Below are 20,434 nucleotides of genomic sequence, written 5' to 3'. Positions count from 1 at the left end.
TAGCTAACTGCTAAGGCAAAATAACATACAATGGGTTCAGATGGATAGTGCTTTTTACAGACATTTGCAAAGCAAACAGCTTTATAGTACTTGCTTTTAACATCCAGAGTGTTAAATTCGAAATTGTTTCTCACATTTTCATAATTATCTGTTCAGCACTGTTTGGTCGTTTTCTCCAATTTCCGTTCGCGAAGAGCACAATAACATGGCTAACTGCTTAAGCAAAAGAACATACAATGGGTCAGATGGACAGTGCTTTTGACAGACATTTACAAAGCAAACAGCTTTATCAGTAGGCTACTTTTATGAATGATTTTAACATCTAGAGTGTTTTATTTAAAATGGTTCCTCCCATTTTCTTGATTATCTGTTCAGCAAGGTTCGGTCATTTTCTCCAATTTCCTAACTGCTAAGGCAAAATATCATACAATGGGTTCAGATGGACAGTGCTTTTTACAAACATCCTGCGCAGGGGTACCGGGCATGCTGTTGTGCTAATACACTTAGGATTTTAATTCAAAAAAGTTTGAACAGTAGTTTGAATTTTGAATAAAAAGTAATAGAAACTACTATCTACACGGCTTGACTGAAAGCATCAGGCTCCTCTTTGTCTTCTTGTCTGTGTTTGATTCCAGGGCTCAATCGTCTTTTGAGCAATAGTTCATATGAGGCAGCCTTCCCTCTTCATGAGGTAATTTGGCTGATCTCCATAAAGCCATTCATTCATTCATTCAATTCTGTCACGTTTTTAAGTCATAACTTCTTTCTATGTCATGTATGGATGTCATGGATTACATGAACTGATATTACAGCAATGCCTACATAGATTATGTTTCTCCATGTCTGTGTTTATGTGTGTGTGTGTGTGTGTGTGTGTGTGTGTGTGTGTGTGTGTGTGTGTGTGTGTGTGTGTGTGTGTCTGTCTGGACTTTAACAGGGGAGCTACCACAGCAAAAACTCCATCAGAACACATGGAGCAGAGAACCATCGGCACCTGCTGTACGAATGTTGGGCCTGGTGGGGGGTTTGGTACAAGTACCAACCGCTGGACCTCATCAGGTAACTACATACAGACACTTAGGGCCTGACCAAGGTTTAGGTTTTTGTTACATTGCATAAATTAGATCCGGTCAGTTTTGGTTTCACATTGCAGTTATGCAAGCACACTAAAGAGCTATACATGACATAATTACGTCCTGTCGTCATCATATATATGAGTTAGATAGATTGGTTTGTAGATGGGCTCCTCCGTCCTCCTCGTATCCTCTCTTTGGTGTTGGAATTTTTGGTATTTTTTTTCCAACTGACTGCTACCGTAGGTCCTAGTTTTGTTGTTGAGAGGCAAGACACAGGAACTTTACTTGGGTTTTGAGTAGCATTTATTCAGCAACAACCTTAAACCTACACTGTACATTTACTACCACTTAACAAGTAAACTATTGATTTATTCTCTGCTCTGATAGTCCGACAGCTGTCTGCTCTGAGCGCATTCACGTACACACTAAGCACCGAGCTATTCCTTAAAATGTGCTACGCTTCTCTAATACCACGACGATAGCCTGCCAGAGCTTCCTGTATTTGGTGGGAAAGTCCGAACCATCCAAAAAATGCTTTCACACTGGAAACGAAATGGACCATTGTTTAGTTTGATCCCGACCGAGACTACCTCTTTTCGTTGGACCAAATTGTGTCCGTTTGGTCCGGACCGTGGTCCGAGGCAGGTTTCACACCTGCAATTTTATGTTCGGATCAAACTGAAAAGTCCGAAAGTCCGGACCAAACGAGGTATGTGTGATACCCCATTAAAGAGGTTTGAAGGACTACATTTATAATGGAAACATCATGACCGGTAGTCGCACTAATACATTTTCTCTGAACTGTCTGAAGACATCAGGATATAAATCTGCTGTTTTACCGGATACAGTATATTTTTATATGAAATTTTCATGACACTCAAACCAAAGTTTTTTGTTGTTGTTTTAGGAGGTATTTTGGGGAGAAGATCGGTCTATACTTTGCCTGGCTCGGCTGGTACACGGGGATGCTGTTTCCTGCAGCTCTGGTCGGCCTCTTGGTATTCCTGTATGGCCTCTTCACTCTGGAGCACTGCCAGGTCAGGTAAACACACCTCCTCTCTTTTCTGGTAAATATAAGTGTCCCCAGAGCTCCTAGATGTATTGTATTTGAAGAACAAGCCTCAGGTTGTGCTGCACAAGTACTCAGTAAGTACAGATCAGATAGACAATGTATTTAGTGAAGAAGTCAGGTAACTTTTTTCTTAATGCAAAACTAATTTGGTATTACAGATAAGGCTACGGAGTGTGAAATTGTCCCTGGCAACTTGAAGTATTGGATGCCTGGTAAATGAAATAAAGGAAATTAAACTTATTCAGGATTCTCTGGTTAAAGTAAATGCTTAAGATTTAAAGATGTAAACGCAAATGTGCTCTTTATCACTTTATAAGACTGAAGTCTGAAACACTGTGTAGTGCCGCAGAATGAGAATGCGTGGACAAATTCTTTTTTCAGAAAAACATAACTTTAACAACTCAGATAAAACAAAAAAATTTTCTATGTTGCCCAAATGTTTCTGGACATTGTAATACCAACTTCACCAGAGTTTGATAGGCTACATGTTGTTTTCCAGTAAAGAAATCTGCCAGGCCACTGACGTCATCATGTGCCCCATCTGTGACCAGTACTGCCCCTACCTGAGACTGTCAGACAGCTGCATCTACGCCAAGGTACTGTCACCAGACACCTGCACTTTGTCAGTGTACTCGTGGGAAATGTGTTAGGAGCCAACTCATCAATATTTTGATCATCTAGAGTACTTTTACTCTAGATGATTCAGCACACTTTCAGTTAAGGCCAACTCCGATCACAGGGAGAAAACAAGAATCATGCTCAGCTGTTTGGTACTCCCGTATTTGGTGTGCGTGTCACAGCTATTTGGGAATATCCCCAATCTGACTGGATATTTCAAAGCTGACAAGCCCCGAGGTCGAGACGACCCTCCAGCAGCACAGTAGCAGAGCCGGCAGGTTAAAAGACACCGACGTCATTGATATATGGGAAATGTCTGGAAATGAGATGGAGACTAGAACAAATGCTGAATACAATGAGTTCAGACTAATGCAGCTTTATTCACACAACAAACAAACATACTTTCATGAAAGGGAGAACAGTTGACATGCACCAAATGTATATGCCAAGGTTTCTGATATCTATGTCAGCGCAACTTAAACTGCACCTTTTATGGCCGATGCTCCTAATAGATTCCCACATTCCTGGCTCCAATTCCTCTGTATGCAGGTTTGTACCCAAACTCATAATAGATTTACACATTCTAAGCTATTCCTGTGGGTGATGGTTGTCCACAGACTAACTTTCTTATGTAGTACCCTACATACAAGATATGAAATACATTTGAAAACCTGAATGCTGAAATATCAAACCTATCAGTCATTACCACCTGCTTCCACAGAATATCCAGCAGGCTCGTAGTAGCTAGTTTCGCATAGCCAGACCTATCTCCACACTGCGCTTTTAGCGCTACGCCAGCTCTGGAAAAGTAGTAGTACATGTAGTTGTCATAGTAGTTAACTAACTGATGTTATTATTTGGGTATGAATCAATCTTATCAAGGACGTTGGCACACGTTAAGCCAGGAGAAAGATGTTTTAAAAGGTACGAACGGACTTTAATACCTGCAGTTGTTGATTGATTCATGCACCACTTGTGAGTGGACATAAGGATGCATACACAGGCTTTACTTGTCAGTGTTGTATGAGTTTTGTTTTTGGACTTTGGCGCTCTCTTTATTGGGATTGAACTTGGCAACGTCGAACGTATCAGCCCTTTTTAACTGTGTGTGTGTGTGTGTTGTGTGTGTGTGTGTGTGTGTGTGTGTGTGTGTGTGTGTGTGTGTTTTTTTGTTTTTTTTTTTTTTTCCGCCTTTTTCTTTTTTTTTTTTTTTCAGACACAAATAAATGTGTGGACCAAGTAGGCCTATGCAATTTAGACAGAATGTGCATTTGGTGTGAGAGAGATGGATATTGTATTGGCCTACAGTGAGCCGGCCTGTACGCAATTTCACTGCCATCGTTTGGTATAGCCTATGTATGCTGCACTATGGGCTTACGTATGATGATTATATGCCTTGTATTTGGTGCCATACAGTCACACAATTAAACTGCAGTCATGAGTGATTGTCGATGCATTATTGTATGTAAATAAAGCTTGGCTGATGTCTGTGTAGGTTGGACGGGGCGATAGTTGAGACATGATGGTGTCTGGGGGGAGGGCTTTGAAAAAGTGGTAGCCCCTGGGGCCCACGGTTCTTTAATGCAGCATTGGTCATTCTGCAATCATATTAATTGTGATCTTCCGATCTTCTTCTCAGGTCACCCATCTCTTTGACAATGGCGCAACTGTTTTCTTTGCTGTATTCATGGCTGTTTGGGGTAAGTCGAAACACTTCACATTTCTGCACAAACTTTCAGGCGTTTCTCTTCCCAGAAATACACTTTAGATGCACTAATACTGCATTTTTGCCACTTGGGGGCAGCACAACAAGCACAAAATGTAAACACTGGCTAATCACACACCTAGCAAACTTATCGGAGAACAAGGTGGGCAAAACAGCATCACCGATCTGTTTTAAACAGTTTATGGGTTTAACCGAATATTCTTTAGCCCAGCTTTGCTAAAAACATCCCAATCCGTCAGCACGTTAGCACATAGTTCACCATCGAGCCTGCCTGTAACCCGACAACGTTTCAACTGACTTTAGAAGTTTAGACTCTACTCGACTGTCCTGCTGTTACGGACATGAACTAACCACAGACAGATTCCTCTTTCGCTGACTCACGGTGGTGCATTGCTGAATGAATTTGGGGAAACACAATTATAGGGGGAAACACTGCTACGTTCTCTAACTAGTCGCTAACTTTGTCTGCTGTTTGGTGCTGGGTAGTGTAGCGCTCAGTGGGTTTATCAGAGTTTTATTACTGAAAATAGGTGTCCTATCTGCAACTGGAAGTGACACTGATGAGAGCAGTGAGTCTGATCCAAAACATTAAAGTTGCAGGCTGTAAAACCAAAACAATGAGCTGAAAAACACTAAAACACACCATAAAACTGAGGGGATTTTGCTGAATTGGGAAGTAATTATCTGTGGGTTCGTCACTATGATCAACATCTTCCACATTACACATAGTCATTAGACCCATTTTACATATTAAAAAAGTGCAGTTTTCACTTCAATTTTTTCTTTCATTTTTTATTGAAATTATGTGAAAGTTTCGCTACCTTTAAAAAGTGACATACTATTGCATTGCATGTAGATTGTACCTAATTTTAAAGGGATGCATTCACTATACAGTACAGTATTTATCATGAATATTAAATCGCCACATTTTCATTTATTTTTGGTAAAAGCCAGGAGGATGAGGAGCCTGTCAGCGCTGAACAAGGTCCCAGGGTATGGGAGGTTGTAACAGAGAGTTTGTGTACGGTTCATATTCCTCAACAGCTGCAGACACAGCAGGTGACGAAGGAGCAGCACCATTATCATCACATAGCTTATAGCTGGCCTGTTTGTAAATGTCTCGGTGGAAGGATGAGGGGGCTGAGGAATAGAAAAGAAAGGGGGAAAAAAATCACTCTGCTGAAGAAAACAATATAGACGAAAATTCATTTCAACTTAACAAATGGACTGAGAAAGGCACTTTCAATTGAACCGTGGCAGGTGAGAAAGTTCCCACCCAGGGAGAGACAGCGTTCACATTTCATGCTGTTTCTCTCACTTTATTCCATGCCATTTAAACAGTCTTTAACCTGAATAATATGGGCACAGAATGTGCTACAGAATCAGACCTGGAGGCATGAAACATTGATATGTGATATGTATTTGTTAAAATTGGTTGAAGATGCAGTTAACTTCTGCAGGAGAGTTTCAAGAATATAAAAGATTGATGAATATATAATATACATTCTTAAGTGAGTGAGGGAGTTGTTTCTCAAAAACAACACCACATGTAAGTGCCATTATTTGCACTTCCTTTTAAATATTGTTATTAAAACTTTGTTGATTTATAAAATGTGCATACCAACCTAAAACAACTACAACAACAAGCAGCAGACTGCAATACATGCTCACCAATGAGTTTGCTAACATCCTCTGGGTGTTTGAGAGCCTCTCTTACTCTGTTGTCAAATCGCCAACATCTCAGCATGAAGAACAGAGCTAAACACAGCTGGAGGGCAAAGGTCAACACGGCCAGCACGATAACGGTGTTGTTAACTGTTGAGGGTAAAGAGGACACAAAGGGGTACAAGGATTTTAATCTGGTTTTGTACCTTAATGCAGAGACGTGACACAAACACCAATGCCAGGACATTTCCATTTAAACCAAAGGTGTATCATTGGCACTTTCTAAAGGAGACCGGTTATTCTTTTCTGGGTTTCCTGTCATATCTATAATGTTACAATAGCTAGTGTTCATGTTAAACATGGCCAAAGCATAATGAGGTAAACGTATTTAAAAGAGCCAAAACCTCAGATTTCCAACTGTTGTGAACGCTCCGGTTTCAACTGTTTTTTTTCTTTTCTAGTCTTGGTATGACATTATACCGAGCCAGGTTTCTATATATGGTCATCTTCTCCAGGCAGACACTTATGCAGTGTTAACGTTACCTACACTGCTACATGTAGCAACATGCTAACGCCAGGGAAAGCTATAATCTTGGTTGTAAATATTAATTTCTCTGAAATTTCGGGTCACATTCCTGCTGGAACATGTCCTGTTGGGTAGGATTTGATTTAAAAGCCTTTATCTGTGATTTTTGATGGTAGAAAGTGCTGCTATACTCCATTATAATCGACCGCTAACTACATGTAGATACATGCTAACTCCAGGGAAAGCTGTAAACTTGGCTGCAAATGTTATCGTCTCCCATATTTCGGGTCACATTCCTTCTAGAACATGTCCGGTTGTGTAGTATTTCATTTAAAGGCCTTTGTCTGTGATTTTTGACAGTAGAAAGTGGTGCTATATGCTGAGTACAGGGCCACCTCTAGCCCCGACAAAACGTAGCAACATGTTCTTTTTTAAACTGAAACGGGGGTGCGTTGAACACACTGTTGTGTGCGCAAGCGTTCCTGCTTTTTTATTACCACAAGTTTACAGACAAGTCTCTGCTGATTGGTTATCAGCTGTGACGTAACTCAAAGCCATGGCACGCCGTTCCACACCGTTCCGAGTAGCAAAATGGTGCACACCGTATTGAGGTTAAACATTCCCCAGATGTGGAGGATGCAGAGATCAAGGAAGGCTGACCAATCAGAGCAGACTGTGCTTTTTGTTTAAACATTAAAAGTATGTATACATGTTATACTAGAAACACAAAATAAAAGTATGAACCTGAAAACGGTACATAATAGGTCTCCTTTAAACTTGAATCCCAGCTGCCATCAGACACCACAAACCATATACGCGAGTTTAAATGTAATGTATCTATGAGCTTAAACACATAATTCAAAAGTGAGGACCCAAAGGTTAGTTGTTTAATTCAGAGACAGGAAGGGCTGTGGCTCTCCCACTACAGTATACCTGCTAATGAAAGCAGCGCAGGCCCTGTTGCATAAATATCTGTTAATAATTTAGACACTCAGACATATTTAGACAACGTCCTCATCGCTGTGGAAACCCTATCGGTTTCACAAGTATAAATGTTTAATGGCAAATGACAGATATAATGGGACTAGTCAAGCCAAAGTAGAGAAGAAGAAGAAGAAGAAGAAGAAACAGTTGCATGAAAAAGTTATATCACTTTGACAGCGTAGATCTCCTGTATTTTAAAGCTTTTACTAGTTCATTTCATTAGGGAAATGTTACCGTACCAGCTGAAGCTAGGTGTGCTGTTGACTCCCAGTGGGTGATCTCTGGCTCAGTCAGGTTTTGGTTCTGGAGAAATTCCATTAGTCAGACCCCTCACTGCTCCAGGAGCGTCCCTGTGCAGCCGGCAGGTTGGGGAGGGGTTACTTACAAAAATGTACTCCGATACAATATCTAATTTACATGTACCTGTTAAAGAATTGAGTCAGTAACCTAATTCAAGTATCACAAACAACCTTCTACAGTGAGCAAATGAAAATGAATGTTTTTTCATATTGTGTGCATATACTGAGTATATCAAATCAACCTGCCCTGGTAGATTAGATCATTTTTCTTGCATTTTATTACATCTGCTTCTACTCATTCAAGTGCTCAGAGCAAGATCTCTTTCATGTATTTACATGGTGCATTAATTAAGATGTCTAGTTTAGACAGAGCCCTTGCTTCACTTGTTTTAAGCATGTTGTGTTGAAATGTTTCCGGTCTGATATTGTGCGAAGGCTGGGACATCCAGTTAACTGAAATTGTGACAGAAGTGAAAGAAATGATGCTTTTGATGTGTATGGCAAAATGAAAATATTCAGGTCAATTAAAAGATTTTAGTATGCTATCTTAAAGACAATTTAATCACGTCCGTGTGACACAAAATGCTTTTCTTACTGGAGTGAAAAGGCCAAATGCTAACTTTCCAATAATTATCTGAGTCTACCTCACTATCTCGTCTACAAACTAACTTTAACAACCTTTAATAAGTTACAGACCTCTGCACACTCATATAAAGTCATGCAGCCTATTGAAAAAGGATATATATTTGAATAAGTGTTGAACAGCATCATACTAAGTTTAAGTTGTCATTTGTCAGTCACTGTAAAAGACTATAGAAAACATCTGAAGGGAAAGTTAATCACGGACAAGGGTATAAAAAGGATCAAAAAGACAAAACAAAAACTGTATAACATTATAATAAAATGTAAATGAGATAATACACACAGAGATCGTCGCACAAACTAACAATGTGACCAAAAGCATTACAAACATGATATCAAACATTTGTACAGGGAAGCAGGAAACCTGTAAAGAAAGTTAAACTATGAAGAGCATAATGGAAGATAAAGCCTGTTTTCACAGCTGCACAGACATGCCAGAGCCCAGTCTGCAAATACCTAACGTATTCCAGTTTAACTGTTTAAAAAAAAAAAAAAAAGTCTAAAAGAAAGTGCACTAATGTACTGACCTACCAGTAACTGTTTCTTGAAAGTTGCTGTTGCTGTTGTCCAAATGAATATGTTTAGGGGATCAACTGCAGCAGAGAAATCAGCTCAAATCCCTTCATTAATGTTCCTCAGAAGTGTGCTCCCCTGCTGGCTCCACATGGGAAGCGGTGCCCTTCTCACACAGCTGAGCCTTCACATTTGATACATTTTTGCTCTGTGTTCAATGGGGATGTGGACACAATAGAGGAATCCAACTACAAGCATTTGTTTCGAAAAGCTGAAATTAAAAAAGCTTCAGTGTTCAGTGGAGAGGCAGGTATGTGTGTGTGTGTGTGTGTGTGTGTGTGTGTGTGTGTGTGTGTGTGCGCAATAAGTAAGCTATCCAGAGGACTTTGTTCATCAATATTATGGTACGTACCCTCCGTGCCTGAACACTGTGTCTCAGAGTAATCTCTCTATGTGGCCTGTGACAGTTTAAACACTGCCTTATTATCTTGGCATCAAACCAGCTGGTTATCACTAGTCAGTCAGCATTGTGTCTGTGTTGTTTGAGTTCCTCAAGTTGATAAAAATACCTGATGAAGTCAAAATAAATCTTTATTTCAAGAACAAAGACCTGAGTGAGCCTGCAGAGCAACTGAACTACACGCGCAAACTGTCTCGGGGGCCAAGGCATAGTTATTGCAACACAATATTGGTCGGTTGTTATGGTAACCAATTAAGGACTAGACCGTCTGGTTCATCCCAATCAAAGACTCTGTGTGCTACATTCCAGCAGATACAGCTGATCATGTGGAAAACTATTAGGCTCATTCATAGACTGTAAAAATAATGGACAAAGCTTCCGGGTCTGTAAAGTGAAGCCAATGTGTGAAACCTGCATTCTATCTATTTTTCAGCAGGGGGCGACTCCACTGGTTGCAAAAGGAAATCTATGAGAAAATGTCCCTACTTCTCACTTGATTTATTACCTCAGTAAAAATTTTCACAATTTTAGTTTCAGGTCTTTTTCAATACAGCATGATGTTCATTTTGTAAATTATGGTCCCATTTTTTTTTTTATTGACGATATAGTAGGTGGATCCTTTAGGGGCGTGGCTACAGGCCGACCTGTCAATCAGGACAGAGGCTTACCAATGCTAACCATGGCGCTGTGTACATTAAAATAAACCTGAACTTGTTTTTGGGGTGTTGTCTATGTTTTCGTCCTAAACTGTGACCCTCTCACTGTGTGTTTTCACTTCATCAAAGTTAATCGGAACATTTTGGTCACCTAGAAAATGTCTTTTTCAGTGTTTTGACAACCAAGCTAGCTAGCTACCACAAGTGTTAGCTGGTAACTTAGGGGAAAGTTTGCTGATTTTCTGTACTGGCATACATGCGTTTACTTGCCGGTAAATCTCCACTGGATGACTCGCTTCCAAAGAGTTTAAAATTGGCAACTTTCCCCCTTTAGCGTTTAGCTTGCACCATGGCAAGCATAAACACCACTGGCTTGGCCACGTCATTCTCCCCAGCGCCACCCTCTCGTCCAAAAATCGCCACGCCCTGTTTCAAAAAACCAAGATGGCGACGGCCATATTGCCAAACTCGAGGCTTCAAAACGGCAGTCAACAAACCAATGGGTGATGTCACTTCTGCTACGTCCCTTATTTTTACAGTCTACGGGCTCATTGCACAATGCTCAGAGTACAACAGTTTATGCAGAGGTTGTGTTTTAACTAGAACATATACACTAGGGATTTCTACCACAGTTGAGCCAATTGCATGCAATGAGAACATTTGTCCATGACTTCAGCTTTTTCTTCACATGATAAACTGATACAAGTTTACCAGTGTTGGCATCTTGCTCCAGTAGCATCTAACAAAGTATTTACCGTAACTTAAAATGCTAAACAATGTTGTTAACATTCTGCACATTTCTCAACGATCCACAGTGCAGTTACATATTCTGACCTTTTGTGCAGGGTGCAGCTATTGTGCCAGGTTAAAGCCACACTAATCAATTCTATTAACAATATAGACAACAAATAGACAAAACTGTGCAGAGGCCTTGCAATTACCCCAAATGCACAAAACCAGGAGGATGCTAATCCCCTGTAAAAAAAAAAAAAAAGGGGTTTATTCTAACATGGTTTGCCTCATGTGTTTCAGCAACGGTCTTCCTGGAGTTCTGGAAAAGACGCAGAGCTGTCCTCGCATACGACTGGGACCTCATCGACTGGGAGGAAGAGGAGGTGAAGTACTTCATGTGGTCATTGTATTTCGGTATAGGCAGCTAATCTGCTCCCTTTTAGTTTTAGGACATCTTCACACCTATAGTTCGTTTACTCTGGTCTGAATCATTTGATGAGTTTGTAAACTTCCCTTTGGTTCGGTTTCGTTTCACACGGAGAAAAATCCAAGCAAACTGAAATGCATCACTACAAACTATGCAAGAACGTTCCCTCCGCTTATTGGTCAGATGTGTCGGGGGGGGGGCAATAAAATAAATACAGGAAGACGATCCTGTGTTCCCAGACATTGTTTCGCTAGCGACTACGTCTGCTCTGCGGGTGTCTGTCTCCAACTTTAGCGGCGGCCAGTTTGACTACAGAGACGCGAGTTACGGCGAGCTTGACCGCTGTCTATTTCTGTCAGAGAAACACCGCAAGCTGCTACAGTTTGCACGCTCTGCCGCATCGCAACTGACTACGGGAGCCGTTTAGCTTAAACCTGCCGAGTACGCTGGTAGTTGGGTCGGATTGAGGTCTGATCGCGTTCTCACCACAAACGAACCACACCGAAGCGCACCAGAGGTTGTTTGTAACCAGACGGGGACCAGATTGTTTTAGTCCTCACCCTAGTGGGATTGCTGTGTTTGCACGTGCTCAAACGAACCGCACCAAGGGGTTCTGAGCTTCAGGGTTCGATTCAACCGAACTAAACAAGACTGGTGTGAAAATGATGCAGTGAGAATAAACCTAAAGAGTGAAAAACAAAGTTGCTGCCATTTTTATTTTAGTTACTTTACTTTAGTTGTTTCTCATAGTTTAGCTAACTAGTTACTCTTTGGCTTTGCCCTAAGACGTTTCAACTCAAACATTGACAATATGTCTGCCTTCACAGTAGCTCTGCCCTTGAGAAATGTTTGCCTACTTTTTTTTAAGTCTATTCTTGCCTGCAGGCATGTATTTAAAAAGGTGGGACTGTTGTACTAAGGATTCTTTCTCGAATCATTTCATGATTCACTGAAAACTTTACAAATTTAACACTTTTATAATGAATGCTCTTACAAACTCAGACCCCTACACAGTTGGCATACTGCCATTTGGTTTTGTCAGAACGTTTAGTGGGTTTAAACGTCCATGCCTGTTTTAAGGATCCACTTCCAACCCTCGTCTGTCAATCATACCCAAACTGGTAAACAGGTTCTTTGAAAGACTGCCGTTTGTGGGTGTGAAGTGACTCAGAGTCTCAGTCTGCTTTGTACAGAAAAGAAGATAATACAGCGATAATAAACTCTAATGATTCTGGGTTTTGAACCAGAAATGAATCTATGTCATGAGATCAGTCAGGAAGACTATCATTATGCATCCTTAGGCCTGTAGTTTTATTTCTCATGCATCGTGCCATTTACTCCTCTCATGCATATGCTCATTATTTCTTTGCTGTCCTGTCTGGTCCATAGACTGTAAAAATAATGGACGAAGCTTCCGGGTCTGAAAAGTGAAGCAAATGCGGAAGTGCATTGAACCAGAATTCTATCTAACTTCCAGCAGGGGATGACTCCACAGGTTGCAAAAAGAAGTCGGTTTCAGTAGAAGTCTATGGGAAAATTACTCTACTTCAGTAAACATTTTCATGAGTTTATGTCCTTAATCGCTTATCGTTTCAAGTCTTCTTCAATACAGCATGATGTTCATTTTGTAAATTATGGTCCCATTTTTTTTTTAAATTGACGATAAAGCATGAGATGCTCTAGGGCATGTCTACAAGCCGACCTGTCAATCATAACAGAGGCTTAGCAGCAATGCTGATTGGAACGTTTTGGTTGTCTAAAAATGTCTTGGTCAGAGTTCTGCAAAACAAGCTAGCTAGCTACTGCTAGCGTTAGCTGGTGACTTAAGAGAAAATGTTTAAGGGGAAATTTTGCCCATTTTCTGTTCTGCCGTACATGCAGATTAATGGCGCCAGTACCCAGAGGCCTGTGTTTACCCTCCGGTAAATCTCCACTGGATGACTCGCTTCACAAGTGTTGAAAATCTGCAACTTTCCCCCTTTAGCATTTAGCCTAGCGCAGCACCTTTGCGGACATAAATAACACTGGCTTGGTAACGTAATTCTCCCCATCTCCACCCTCTTGTCCAAAAATCGTCACGTCCAGGAGTCAAAAAAGCAAGATGGCGACGGCCATATTGCCAAACTCGATGCTTCAAAACCGCAGTCAACAAACCAATGGGTGATGTCACTTCTGCTACGTCCACTATTTTTACAGTCTATGGTCTGGGGCTGTCAATCATGATATCAGCTGTTCTTATTAGCTGATCTCATTTATCCAATAGCATAGCGACACACCTACATCGTTCGCCTATCACCCTGCAGCTGACTCTTAAAAAGATGATTCTCTCTCTTCCTTAAGTACATTCATGCCGTGTAATGCGCGCGGTACGTTCGCGGCTGTTCCGCTATTGAAATCTGTTCTCTCTGTTGCTGTCAGCTGTCGTTTCAGTGCGATTCGTCGCAAATGGCAAAGCGCACCTCCATCTCCCCGTCATCGCCAGTCTTCGCCGATTCATCAGATTCATCATCAGATTCATCTGCTTCATCAGCTCCATCAGCTTCTTCAGCCTATGAGCCTCATCAGAATCATCAGCCACCACTACCACCACCAGTGTCTGGACTCCATGGGGGGATTTATCGTGCTGCTGCTCAGGGCAGACGCCCCTCACTTTCAAATTTCCCTGTAGAGTCTAAGCACCAAAGACTTTTCTGCCAAGACTTAAATATATCACATCTCTTATAATAAACATGAATCTTTAATTCATTCACTTTTCTCTCCTGATTGAACTAGCTGATAGACTAATCAGAGTTTGTGAAGCCATTTCCATTCCCTGCTCACGTGTGTCTTGTCCTTTTGTCTTTCAGGACGAAATACGCCCCCAGTTTGAGGCCAAATACTCGAAGAAGGAGAGGATGAACCCTATATCTGGAAAGCCTGAACCGTACCAAGATTTCACTGACAAATACAGTCGCCTCATCGTCTCAGCATCCGGGATCTTCTTCATGGTGAGTTTCTGGGCTAAATAAATGGCAAGTACCAGGTGTGCCACGCTCATCTTTTTATTTATTCCGTCTTAGACACTTAATTACTGTATGTTAGCCGTTACGTCTCACTAGGGACATTTGTGGCAGAGTTAATGCATGTGGTAGACATTAGTCAATTTTTTTTTTCTTCAAAATTTGGAAGTTCAACTTTAGCTCCTATAATAAATCTATAATAAACAGTGTAGTCAAAATACAAAAATGTCACCATTGAAACTCATTAAAACCACAATTGTTGATCCCAAAGCCATTACAGCATAAAATTGTGCATTCTATTATATCAGGATTTCAATCTAGAGCTCTGGCTTCAAAGTTGTAGTTTTTATTATTTTCCACCAGATTGAGCCATTTTCTAATGTTTGCCTTATGGGACAAATACATATTTTCCTGGTTTCCACTCATTGCTATTGTATTATGAAGCACTCAGGGTGCAATGCATCAAATCAATGTTGTTGTTAATCATTGACATAACCCAGACTGTGGGGAAAAACTCCCCCTAGTTGTTTTGGTGTCTAAACTTAACTGCCGTCGCTGCCTGACAGTCACCTTTTTTCGGCTAAACTCAACTGCAAGAACGGCTGAAACAACCGACAGCTCACAGTGCTCTGTTTCCGGCTTTCAGTCACCTTTTATCGGCTAAATGTAACTGTCATGTGACCGGTCATCACGTGACCAAGCGGCAATTTCGTAGGATATCATACAAGTTGGTGTGTATAAGTTATCGTATGATATCATACGAACCCATTCAGGAAAATTTGTTGAGTATACACAAAATAATTCAACTTTGTGGCAGCGGCGTTATGTAAACAATCTGGCATTTAAAGGGTTACAATTCTGAAAAGGAATGAATATTTTTTAGTGATGATCAGGACTGAAGTTGGTTAAAAAAAATTGTTTAATAGCAGTTTTTGTCCTCTCAGGGATGCACATGCGTTGATGAAAAGTCTTGACGCCACATTTCTTGATTGTAGATTTTGCAAATTGCCTCTCTAGCAATCCATCATGTCAAACATCCATTTGTTTGCATAGGAGCCAGTTTAATAAACTCTGTATAAACAAACCCATTATTAAATTAAGTTAGTTTTAAACTTATTTTATATTGTCTTTTCTATTTATATTGATCTTCCATCATATTAATAGACTGCATTTGATGACAAATTGTTACAGTGCAAGTGCAATCTAGTGTTAATATTTATTGTTATTCTTCGTAGTGGTATTTTTGCATGTCACTATTGTTACTAGAGTGACAGTTTGGCTCTTGGCGTGTCTCGGGTGAGTTCATTCCCTAAAATAAAGTGTGCATTAGAAAGAAAAGGCTGGCTGGCAGGGAGTTGTGTGTGGGCTTACCTCCAGTCAGCAAAAGTTGCTAGCTACGAGCGGATGGCCCAGACGGCGTCAGTTGACTGTTCTCAATTCAACCACTGTGGTGGTTGGTCCAAAAAAGAAATATAGCTGGGTAGTAGGTGTTCAGTTCTCATAGCCAAAGTCAAGTCTCTCACTCTCAAGGATGTAGCAGCCTTATAACACCTGAACCAAGCCCCGCCCACTACCAGCCAGCCAAAAAGAAAGAAGGATCTACTAATTAGGCCCCCAGGAACAGTGACCCAGTAAGGATTTTCCCCACAGGCCACCATTGTAAAAAAAGATGGTTGTAAAACTTTATATATAAAACAACTTCCCTCTAGCCGAAAAAAGCGATTTAAAAAGCGGTGACGTTGCCACTATATAAAGTCTATAGACGGAGTGGGCACTCGCGGGTGGGGCCAACAGGAAAAACACTACTGCGCATATTCAGTGGGCCATATTTGACGAAAGAAAACCTGGAAGCTTCAAGTTAGTGGTTCTCAACCTTTTCGATTCGCGACCCCACAGAATAATGAGGTCGGTGTTCGCGACCCACCCACCCCCGTCGACAACGAGAGAAAGAGAGCTGCAAACCGGTGTAAACAGCTGTTTCTACACTTCCTCCGGCTGATTTTTAGTGATTTTTGTAAATGATTAATCCATCCATCCATCCATCCATCTTCGTCCGCTTATCCGGTGTCGGGTTGCGGGGGGAGCAGCTCCAGCAGGAGACCCCAAACTTCCCTTTGCCGAGCCACATTAACCAGCTCTGACTGGGGGATCCCGAGGCGTTCCCAGGCCAGGTTGGAGATATAATCCCTCCACCTAGTCCTGGGTCTTCCCCGAGGCCTCCTCCCAGCTGGACGTGCCTGGAACACCTCCCTCGGGAGGCGCCCAGGGGGCATCCTTACCAGATGCCCGAACCACCTCAACTGGCTCCTTTCAAATGATTAATACAGTAAACAAATAATGCTTCGCTGTAATGACAGTTTGGTTTTAGTTTTAGCAGCTGGCAACCAGCCTTGTCCAATGTGCTCCAGGCTCTGTGGATTTTGGATGCGTTTGTGACTTTTTCTCTCACCTTCAGCCATCTTTCTGTGTTCCAGGGTCTCCTGATTTAGAAATAACGCTCTAAATATAGCACATGAAATATACCAAACTCACACAGTAATGTAAAAATTCCCCAGTCTAGAATACAGCATGTTATTTCATTCTTTTTCTCCCCAACCATCTGGCGACCCCCAGAAATGATCTCTCGACCCGCAGGTTGAGAACCACTGCGCCAGGCGAGCAACTCCATTGACATGAATGGCCGCCATTTTGGGATCCACGGCCCAGTCAATATAATACATCCATGCTACTAATATCTATCCCAAAGAGCACACCGCTCAACCTAACGCTCTGATGTCACAGATATTGGTGGTGATCGCCGCTGTGTTCGGCATCGTCATTTACCGCGTGATCACAGTCAGCACCTTCGCCGCCTTCGGCTGGGCTCTGATCAGGAACAACTCTCAGGTGGCGACCACGGGAACGGCAGTCTGCATCAACTTCTGCATGATCATGCTCCTCAACGTGGTGAGTGTGTGCTGCCCTTCAGCAGCAGTGGTGCACGGGGGAAGCGGTATGTGAGAACTCATCACAACTAACCCCACAGTCACATTAGCTACAAAAGAGAGCGACATGCACTCGCTTGTGGGCGCTCCTTGCCTAGCCTACTCCTGGTTGCTTGGCAACAGTAAACAGAAATTCTCCAGTGCTACCTTCAAGCACATCTTAAAAGTTACTTCAGAGGTATTGTTAAGTCACAAGAACAATGTTCTGGGATTTAAAAGTATTTATTTCTTGATAAAAGTAACAAAATATGAGATAAAATGCCAAACTTATCAGATATATACAGAAGTACGATGTCCTGAAGCGTTTTCCGCCATCTTGAATTATTTTCTTCGACTCGAGCCACTGACCTACGTCACGCTGCCCTCACGCTCCGATTGGCAGTCGCTTTGTCGCATCGCTCAGCATTTGCATAAAATAGACTTCTTGTCTATTTTGGCCCCGCCTTGCTCGTGGCAGCGGCGAGCTCGTCGCTTGCAAACGTCCACTCCCATTGATAATGAATGGTAGCCTGTCACTTTGTCTCTGTCTCTTGTAGCTAATGTGACTGTGGGGTAAGACACAAAAATACAGGATGTTGTTTTATGTAAAGACTACATTTATGTGCTTTCTATAGGCTGTTGTGATTTTTGGGATTTTTCCTGTCTTTTAGTGTGTTATGTAGTTTTTTGTGTATGTAATATATGTATAAAGTACAAGAAAACCCAGACCGTACTTTTTCTCAACTGCCTAAAACGCCTCGCCCACATTCCTGTTTGAAATTCCTCAGTTAGTGATGTCACTGATTGAGAATGCCAACCCAGTTTTTTCATATTTCATAGGTGCTGCTATCAGACTTTCAAAACTTGACAATAGTCGGTTACACTTTACTTGAAGGTGTCTACATAAGAGTGACTTGACACTGTCATGAACGTGTCATCAACATTATAAACAAGTCAAACATTTATGACATAACGCTTCTTTTATAAGTGTCATTCGGTTTTTGTCATGACAAGTTATGGTTAGGGTTAGGGGTAGAGTTAGGGTTAGGGTTCATATGTCATGACTGTGTCATGTCACTCTTATGTAGATACCTTCAAGTTAAGTGTTACCCAATAGTTTCCCAATAGAAACCTATTCTAGTAGACCCTAGAGTACAAATATGACACTGAAAATTAGATAAGATAGACTTTCATGGCTACAGCAGCAAAATATCAGACACAGCACACATACAGAATATACAAGAAATAATAAATAGGATAGAATACAAGAACAAATATTCAAAAAATAAAAGATAAAAAAATACAAAGGAAAGAATGTGCAAACGCATATACAAGTTGGGAAAACAATGTAGAACTACTTAAACAATATTTATAAAGTAATGTTATAAATGTAATAAAATGAGTATAATAGGGGCCCTTTAATCAATGACACATTTACAATCAATTTAATTTCCTCCCACACTAATGGCCTCCAACATTGTATTTTGTTCCAGCTCTATGAAAAGGTTGCTCTTCTTCTCACTAATTTAGGTAAGTTGACTGCACCGGCAGATCTAGGGTGATGCAGACTTGATTACTGTACATTGGTGTTGGCTCAGTACTGAACATTTCTCAATTTACGTCACCGATCCCGCTTTCTGTCCGTGCCACCGCAGAACAGCCGAGGACAGAGTCAGAGTGGGAGAACAGCTTCACCCTCAAGATGTTCCTTTTTCAGTTTGTCAACCTCAACAGTTCAACTTTCTACATCGCCTTCTTCTTGGGAAGGTGAGAAAGTCCTGAAGATCTCACAAATACAGTACAACATGTAGGGTGACCAGACACCCCGAAACAATGTCAGACAGTCCGGAATTAGGAACAGTTGTCCTGAATTGGGAACACGGTCCTGTTTTCCCCCTGTAACTCCAAGTTTTCATTTGTTATAGCCTAATAAAACATTAAATACTGATCCTTGTAAAACATTAAGTTGGTGTTCGTATCCTAGCCTAGCCTAAAAGCAAAAACATGAATGGGGAGGGAAATACCCATGATCATGGCCTTTCGAGATCCAAACAAACCGTTTTGCAAAGTGGGGTTGGGTTAAGGGTGATGGAGGGTTAGGGGATGCAGACAACACTGTTACATACAACACCGTCATTGTGTTTCTCTTTCTTATGATGTTCATGAACAACAATGCATTTTAATGTTGAGTTTTGACTTTCAGGCGTTTTGCCGTTTGTGGACACTGAATGTAATGTACTGGAGCAGTATACAAGACTATGGGACATAATATAAGAACTCTGAAAAGTGATGTGTTTCTAAATTTAATTCCCTAAAAAAATCTAACTGAAGTCTTTGGATGAAATACAAATGTAGATGTGTGTGTCATCTGTGTAACAAGACACTATGTTTTTTAAATAGACAAATAGACAGAGCCTTGAGGCACACCACAAGAAATATTGACACAAAGTTTTCTCAGCTTTTACAGTTAACCAGTTATGTGTGTTAGAAAACTCCACACAGGAGTATAACCTCTCAATATGAAGATTAGAAAATCTAGAGTAGATCGTTTTATGGCATCCAAGTCCAAGACATTTACAGCTTTAAGTCCATTCAGTGTTAAACAAACCTGATTTGAGATATGTTTGGCACAAAAAGCCTGATGTGTGGCAAGTTTGTCCACTATTGGATTTTTGTGACACTGTATCTCCATTGTTTTTAATGAATGATTAGAAAAAACTCAGAAAATATCAATATGTCACAGTAGATATTAAACACATTGCAAGGTCTGCTGATGTTGCATGATATTTAAGCTGCCATATGACATAAGAAAAACAAGTTTATTTTTTAAAAGTTACATCTTTTTCCCCCCGGGTTGACAGATTTACAGGCCGGCCTGGTGCATATCTACGCCTCATCAATCGCTGGAAACTGGAAGAAGTGAGTAATTACTTTGCGTTCCCGCAGGGGAATAACAGCAAAGCATTATGGATCTAAGTTTTTTCTAAATTGGACATTAAGCTATTATTGCATGCCCAAGCACAGACATTTAACCCCTCTCAGCAGTGAGCGGCAGTACTTATGGAAACATGCAGAG

At 41.1% G+C, this 20,434-nt stretch overlaps 1 protein-coding gene across 4 annotated transcripts in view; it reads left to right on the top strand.

Moving 5' to 3' along the window:
* LOC120553490 (anoctamin-4-like) overlaps positions 1-20,434 on the top strand; it is a 69,062-nt gene that overhangs the window by 36,019 nt on the left and 12,609 nt on the right. For 3 of the 4 annotated variants that reach the window (XM_039791971.1, XM_039791970.1, XM_039791973.1), the window contains 12 exons: positions 636-691; positions 938-1,059; positions 1,984-2,118; positions 2,648-2,744; positions 4,406-4,466; positions 11,270-11,352; positions 13,815-14,060; positions 14,243-14,383; positions 17,177-17,341; positions 18,852-18,888; positions 19,014-19,125; positions 20,220-20,277. In XM_039791971.1, coding sequence (XP_039647905.1) covers positions 636-691; positions 938-1,059; positions 1,984-2,118; positions 2,648-2,744; positions 4,406-4,466; positions 11,270-11,352; positions 13,815-14,060; positions 14,243-14,383; positions 17,177-17,341; positions 18,852-18,888; positions 19,014-19,125; positions 20,220-20,277 — 1,313 coding nt within the window. The remainder of the gene's footprint in view (positions 1-635; positions 692-937; positions 1,060-1,983; positions 2,119-2,647; positions 2,745-4,405; positions 4,467-11,269; positions 11,353-13,814; positions 14,061-14,242; positions 14,384-17,176; positions 17,342-18,851; positions 18,889-19,013; positions 19,126-20,219; positions 20,278-20,434) is intronic. The other variant, XM_039791972.1, reaches the window with a different exon arrangement.

The sequence above is a fragment of the Perca fluviatilis genome, chromosome 23 (assembly GCF_010015445.1).
Source record: "Perca fluviatilis chromosome 23, GENO_Pfluv_1.0, whole genome shotgun sequence".
Lineage (NCBI taxonomy): Eukaryota > Metazoa > Chordata > Actinopteri > Perciformes > Percidae > Perca > Perca fluviatilis.
This window is presented reverse-complemented; position numbering and strand designations above follow the sequence as displayed.